At 37.7% G+C, this 7,831-nt stretch overlaps 1 protein-coding gene across 1 annotated transcript in view; it reads right to left on the reverse strand.

The window, feature by feature from the left end:
- Window positions 1–7,479, reverse strand: part of LOC115218279 (trans-1,2-dihydrobenzene-1,2-diol dehydrogenase-like) — a 37,424-nt gene extending 29,945 nt beyond the window's left edge. Inside the window, exon 1 of the mRNA XM_036508320.1 lies at window positions 7,313–7,479. Within this exon, the coding sequence (XP_036364213.1) occupies window positions 7,313–7,396 (84 nt within the window). The 5' untranslated portion in view covers window positions 7,397–7,479. The remainder of the gene's footprint in view (window positions 1–7,312) is intronic.
- Between the last annotated feature and the right edge of the window lie 352 nt (window positions 7,480–7,831).

The raw sequence follows: 7,831 nt of genomic DNA on the forward strand, positions 1-7,831 counted from the left end.
TGGATACTCCCCTCTCTTATCCCATAAATTTCAAAAGATAACAGAGGAGACTCCAGGGTGAATCGTACATCACTTTATTCTCTTTTCTAATGTCAGAAGCATGGTTTGACTTCATTAACTTCAAATTTATAAAATATGCATGTGTGCGTATGTGACTCTTCATACTGAAAATCAGAGGATGCAAGCTGAAACGTCAAGCGATATAATTAAGGTAGGTATATAGAACCTGAAATTGTATGTTGTATACATATATATATATATATATATATATATATATATATATATATATATATATATATATATATATATGTATGTATGTATGTATGTATGTATATGTATATAATATATATATATATATATATATATATATATATATATATATGTATGTATGTATGTATGTATGTATTATGTCTGTATGTATGTATATATATATATATATATAGATATATATATATATATAGATATATCTAATATATATTTATGGAGGTATGTATGTCATGTATGTCTGTATGTATGGTATGTAATGTATATATATTATTATATATCTATATTATATATTGATAGAGAATGTAGTATGTATGTCGTATGTATGTCTGTATGTATGTATGTATGTAGGTTATGTATTTATGTATGTATCTATATTATATATATATATTACTATAATATATATACTATATGTATTATGTATGTATGTATGATGCTAGTATGTATGTTAGGTATTTATGTATGTATATATATATATATATATATATATATATATATATATATATATATCTATTATATATATATATATATGTATGTATGTAGTATGTATGTATGTATGTATGTATATTATGTATGTATGTATATATATATATTATATATATATATATATATATATAATATATATGGCGTATATATATATATATCTATTATCTACGCATACATATATATTTTATATATAGAATCGCACACAGGGTGTTCGGCTTAAATCTGATGGTTTGCACAAAAGGAAAAGAAAGCACTATATCTCAATCAAAAACAAAAGTTGTTTTTTTTTTAAATCATAAAACATCAACTAGATTATGGCTGGGAGATAACTGTTTCCTCAAAAGTAATCGCCCTCAGCTCCCACCACGGCCTTAAAACGGCTCCGGAATCTGGTTCATGCGTTCATCAGTGTCCCTGGGAAGATCTTCGAACACCTCCTTGATCTTGTCTACCATCTCAGCCTTGGTATTACAGACAGAGCAGTTGGTATCTTTCTTAACCGCGCCTCACACGTAGTAAGTCATGTTTGTTTGTTCCTTCTCGAGCCATACCTGGCTCATAAGGGCCGGTTTCCCGGTTTCCTTGGCGTATAGGTTCCCCACCTGGACGGGACGCCGGTCCATTGCAGGTGAGCTGCAAGATGCAGAAGGAAAGAGTGAGAGAAAGTTGTGGCGAAAGAGTCAGCTGAAGTTCGCCATTACCTTCTGCCGGAGCCGCACGGAGCTTAGGTGTTTCGCTCATAAACACACACATCGCCCTGTCTGAGATTCGAACCCGCAATCCCTCGACCGTGAGTCCGCTGCTCTAACCACTAGGCCATGTGCCTCCACTAGTAAGCCGTGCGATTACAATCGGGAGAATTAGGAAGCCAGAAAATGGGGCTGGTGAAATCGTAGAAATTCCCCGACAACTACTTCCGATTCTTTCCGAATACAGCAAGGAGTCAAATCCTGATCCCACACTTATGAGCTCCCTCGGCAACTCTTTCCAGTCAGCGTTTGACTACAGTCTCCAGCAGCTTCACATAGCCGTCGGAATTTAGTCTGAAGCCCTGTTCAAATACGTGGAGCGGCATGATGTCACCCTGACAGGAGACACCCCCAAACCATGACAGTTTTGGGGAACATCGTTTACATGACGATTATGTCACCACTTACAGAATTTACAGTGTTCACAGAGCATTGAGCAGCAGTCATGTTGTCGGATTTTGATACCCGGCGTGAATCATCATAACACAGGTAACTTTTTTTCCAATATTCAGATATTTTCCAATCCCCCATGTTAGCTAACTTTTTCTCAACTACAGTTTTAGTCCTTATGTTCTCCAACGCCGTTGACCGTTCACCAATGCATAAAACTGTTCCTGAAAAATGTAGATATAAATATCGTCAAATTTAATCCGAACACCCTGTATACGTATGTGTGCATATTTGTGTGTGCGAGTGCCTCTGTGTGAGCATGTGTGTGTGTGTGTGTGTGTGTGGTGTGCGCGTATATGCGCCACTGTAAAATCTGTCTCTTTTTTTTAGCTGTGTCTCCATGTGCTCTGTAGGCTAACGGATCGACGAAAAAGATTGATAAAATAAGTATTATACTGAAATATGAACTTGAAGCAATATGATTAACAAAATCAGGTCTTTTCAACTTGAGCGGTTTCAATTCTTGTATGGGCTGTGAAACAACGTACTGAAAATGTTGACTATTTTGAAATGTTACCAACATTTTGCATAATTAAATTACCAAGTAACTCTTTGGTACTACAGATTATAGTAGTTCATATGGTTCTGTATATATATATATATACATCTGTATTAGCCTATGTGTAAGTAGGTATATTATACATATATACGCAACTGTCTCATATACGCAAATTTCTCATACAATTTATGTATGACACATTTCAAGTGGCAGGCTATTATTAAGTACAATTGAACATAAAATTTAGCCATCTTGTTTTCCATCAATTATTTATGACTATTCTGAAAATTTTCCATACCCTAATGACTCCGATGAATAAAATTTGACGCCAATTATGATGTTTGTGCATTTATTGCTTCTCCGGAGAGAACTTTAAGCAATGAAACCATGAAACCTTCTCGAATGAAGTCTCATTTGTATTCTAAGTATTTTGGTCGGGAGGCGAAGTTTATATATTTCTTTCAACATAAGGCTTAATTCGAAAAACATTGTTCTCGGCATTTCAGAAGGCTACTACACTGTGTTATAACAGCATGATTGCATCGTACAATATTGTGTTACACATCACGAAGACCAGTAAGTTCCACTTTATAAGAAGATCACTATTTTTGATTTATTGATAAAATTCTATTGACTGTTATAGAAAAAAGAAGTTTTACTCCGTCACCAGGACACTTCCACTCAGTAACGATGAAATTACTAGACTTATGTGTATATATATATATATATATATATAATATATCTATATATAATATATATATATATATATATATATATATATCTATATATATAATAATATTTATAGTTAATCCAACATGAACAAGAGAAAACACAACAACGCAAGGACGTGGAACAAGTATAGTGTTATTGGACGCTTAGGAAAGGAAGGAAAGAAAGAGGATTTAACGTTTCGAGCGGAGCTCTTCGTCAGAAATATAGCAAAAAGAAAAAGTCCAAGGAAGGGAAGGAGAAAGAAAATTGCCAACGATACACATGCGGTCACATATTGAAATGACCGGAAGGGAATGGGTGAAGAAAAAGTTCTTTCAAAGACAGGAGAGTGCAAGAGAAGGAGGTATGTGTGTGTATGTGTGGGTATGTGTGTGCGCGTAGGTCTGTGTGTGTGTGTTATTTCTGCAGTGGTGACAGCCATGTCTTGATGGTATATGTTCAGTTGTCAATGAAAATATTCAACTCTATGAGGAATTATTGTTCGCTGATTATTGTTGTTTGACATTGATTAGTACTATTGGAGGTAGATACTGAGGCTAATACCGATGTTTGCCAAAAAGCAGCCACGATGTTCATTTCATCAAACTGTTTGATATATTTATAGAATTTTTTAAATAATAATCAACGGACAATTTGGTGAATAAATCACTTTTATTTTTTATTTTTTAGCGATATATTCACAGAAATTAATGATCTTAGAGCGTTTTCAAAAGAAGCAGAAAACGCTTGCCGACTATAAAGTGTCCATTACTCCTTTCATTTCCAAATTAAACCTTTGTAAAGATGAACATTTCTAAACAGTAACTCCATAAATTTTAACAATTGGTTTGCCTGAAAGCTGAATTGGTTCATGAAGATATAATTAGCTATCGTGACTGTTATAATCATTGCACGACGAGATGATATGGTGATTCTAAGATATTGCGTTTTCTATTCCAGTCTAGATTAGTAACCTATTAGTCGATTGCGAAGACGTGTGCATGTTTTATTAGTTAGAAAATTACCATCATGCTGATGCTATATCGATTTCATGAGGAACAAGGTTTGTGATGTCATCAAATTATATCGAACTCATACACTAATCTATTGTAGAACTTATTTCTACACGATACCTGTAATATTGGCAATTTTCTTTACATTAGTTTCCTCTTCTATTTTCACCGTTATTTCCTTGTTCGTGGAGCTTGCGTGAAGAAGCATAAACAATTCACAGGAACAAGCAATTAAAAACAAAGAGAGACTGTGTACCCGATAGAAACAGAAACTTGATATTCGTTGTCATTAAAGGCGGCGAGCTGGTAGAATCAGCACATCGGGCAAAATGCTTAGTGGTATATTTCGTCTGCCGCTACGTTCTGAGTTCAAATTCCGCCGAGGTCGACTATGACTTTCATCCTTTCGGAGTCGATTAAGTAAGTACCAGTTACGCACTGGGGTCGATATAATCGGCTTAACCCGTTTGTCTGTCCTTGTTTGTCCTCTCTGTGTTTAGCCCCTTGTGGGTAGTAAAGAAATAGGTATTTCGTCTGCCGTTACGTTCTGAGTTCAAATTCCGCCGAGGTCGACTTTGCCTTTCATCCTTTCGAGGTCGATAAATTAAGTACCAGTTACGCATTGGGGTTGATATAATCGACTTAATCCGTCTGTCTGTCCTTGTTTGTCTCCTCTGTATTTAGCCCCTTGTGGGCAGTACAGAAATAGGTATTTCGTCCGTCTTTAACGCTCTGAGTTCAAATTCCGCCAAGGTCTACTTTCTCTTTCATCCTTTCGGAATTGATAAAATAAGTACCAGTTGAGCACTGAGATCGATGTAATCGACAAACCCCAATTCCCAAAATAGCTGACCTCGCGCCAAAATTTGAAACCAATATTATTTATTATCATTAGTGTACAATATTGGCAGAGGGGGAGCACTCCGTCGGTTACGACGATGAGGGTCCCAGCTGATACGATCAACGGAACAGCTTGCTCGTGGAATTAACGTGCATGTGGCTGAGCACTCCACAGACACGTGTACCCTTAACGTAGTTCTCGAGGAGATTCAGCGTGACACAGAGTGTGACAAGGCTGGCCCTTTGAAATACAGGTACAACAGAAACAGGAAGAAAGAGTGAGAGAAAGTTGTGGTGAAAGAGTACAGCAGGGTTCACCACCACCCCCTGCAGGAGCCTCGTGAAGCTTTAGGTGTTTTCGCTCAATAAACACTCACAATGCCCGGTCTGGGAATCGAAACCGCGATCCTACGACCGCGAGTCCACTGCCCTAACCACTGGGCCATTGCGCCTCCACTAATATTGGCAGAATCGGTTAAGTGGCGAGTAAATGGTAAACTATATGTAGTTACGTCTATTTACTTTCAAATTCCTCCGGGAGTTAGATCTGTATTTCCTATTTCTCAGTTTCAATGAATTAAAATAACAGTTAAGTACAGGAAAATAATTGAACTCGATTACTTATGATTGGGGTCTTAGCCCCTATGTGAAAAATCCTTGTCAACCTTTGTTACATTACAGAATACATAGTCTCTAAATTCGTTGCCATTTATTTCTTGACAAAATATAGGCATAGGAGTGACTGTGTGGTAGTAATTTGCTAACGAACCACATGGTTCTGGGTTCAGTCCCACTGCGTGGCACCTTGGGCAAGTGTCTTTTACTATAGCCTCGGGCCGATCAAAGCTTTGTGAGTGGATTTGGTAAACGGAAACTGAAAGAAGCCCGTCATATATATGTATATGTATGTATGTGTGTGTGTATATGTTTGTGTGTCTGTGTATGTCCCCCCAACATCGCTTGACAACCGACGCTGTTGTGTTTACGTCCCCGGAATTTAGCAGTTCGGCAAAATAGAATAAGTACAAGGCTTACAAAGAATAAGTCCTGGGGTCGATATGCTCGCCTAAAGGCGGTGCTCCAGCATGGCCACAGTCAAATGACTGAAACAAGTAACAGAGTAAAAGAGTAATGACAGTAAAAGGAATAAGCAAGAAAATAAGAAACATTTTGGGCGTAAGCGTGGTTGTGTGGCATAGGGTTAGGATTAGGGTTAGGGCTAGGGTAGTAACCCGCCACTTACCTGATTCTGCCAATATTGTACACTAATGATAATAAATAATATTGGTTTCAAATTTTGGAGCAAGGTCAGCTGTTTTGGGAATTGGGGTTTATCGATTACATCGATCTCAGTGCTCAACTGGTACTTATTTTATCAACTCCGAAAGGATGAAAGAGAATGTCGACCTTGTGTAGTAAGAAGTTTGCTTCCTCACCACATAGTCTCGGTTTCAGTCCCACTGCATGGCACTGTGGAGCAAGTGTATTTTACTATAATCTCGGGCCGACGAAAGCCTTGTGAATGTATTTAGTAGACGAAAAGAAGCTCAGCGTATGTGTGTATGTATGTATGTGTGTGTGTGTGTGTGTGTGTGTGTGTGTGTGTGTGTGTGTGCGTGCGTGCGTGTTAGTATTTGTCCTTCACCACTGCTTGACAACCAGTGTTGGTTTGTTTACGTCCCCGTATACTTGAGGTTCGGCAACAGAGACCAATAGAATAAGTGCTAGACTTAGAAACAAACAAACAAACAAAAAAACAGAATACTGGAGTTGATTTGTTCGACTAAACTCTTCAAGGTGGTGCTCTAGCATGGCCGTAGTCCAATAACTAGAACAAGTAAAAAAAAATAAATAAAAGATTAAGATTATTAAGAGGCGCAGGAGTGGCTGTGTGGTAAGTAGCTTGCTAACCAACCACATGGTTCCGGGTTCAGTCCCACTGCGTGGCACCTTGGGCAAGGGTCTTCTGCTATAGCCTCGGGCCGACCAAAGCCTTGTGAGTGGATTTGGTAGACAGAAACTGAAAGAAGCCCGTCGTATATATATATATATATATATATATATATATATATGCGTGTGTGTGTGTGTGTGTGTGTCTGTGTTTGTCCCCTAGCATTTCTTGACAACCAATGCTGGTGTGTTTATGTCCCCGTTACTTAGCGGTTCGGCAAAAAGAGACCGATAGAATAAGTACTGGGCTTACAAAAGAATAAGTCCCGGGGTCGAGTTGCTCGATTAAAGGCGGTGCTCCAGCATGGCCGCAGTCAAATGACTCAAACAAAAAAAAAAATAGTACTTACTTTGTGTTCTGAAGGATCCAAACACTGTAAGGCATTGCAAAAATCCGTTGCAATCAACCCCGCCGAACAGATACCCCAACGCATCGTTTCACGTTCTGAAATAGACTAACGGAATAAACTTGTATTTGGTGGTCGCTGTATCTGTTACAAACAAGTAGGTCAGTTTACGTACACATACCTCTTTTATATAACCTTATATATGGACTTTTAAATTCTTATCTTTCAAGCTCATTTCCAAGTTATTTGTTTCTATCTAATCTCGATATCTAAACTCAATAGTTGTCGATAATATTCGAATTTTCTCTGATTACTTTTTATTAAATCATTAATCTATAAAATTTACACGTGCGCGTGTATGCGTGATTGTGTGTGCGTGCAGGCGTGTGTGTGTGTGTGTGCTTCTATATTCCAATGACCTAGATACTGTCACATCTAACAGCACCCACATTAATCCTCATGACATTTGTCAATTCTCTCTAACTTTCCCTGACAATAAATCATCCACACAGCCTTAGAAAC

Source organism: Octopus sinensis, linkage group LG13, assembly GCF_006345805.1.
Source record: "Octopus sinensis linkage group LG13, ASM634580v1, whole genome shotgun sequence".
NCBI classification, from domain to species: Eukaryota; Metazoa; Mollusca; class Cephalopoda; order Octopoda; family Octopodidae; genus Octopus; species Octopus sinensis.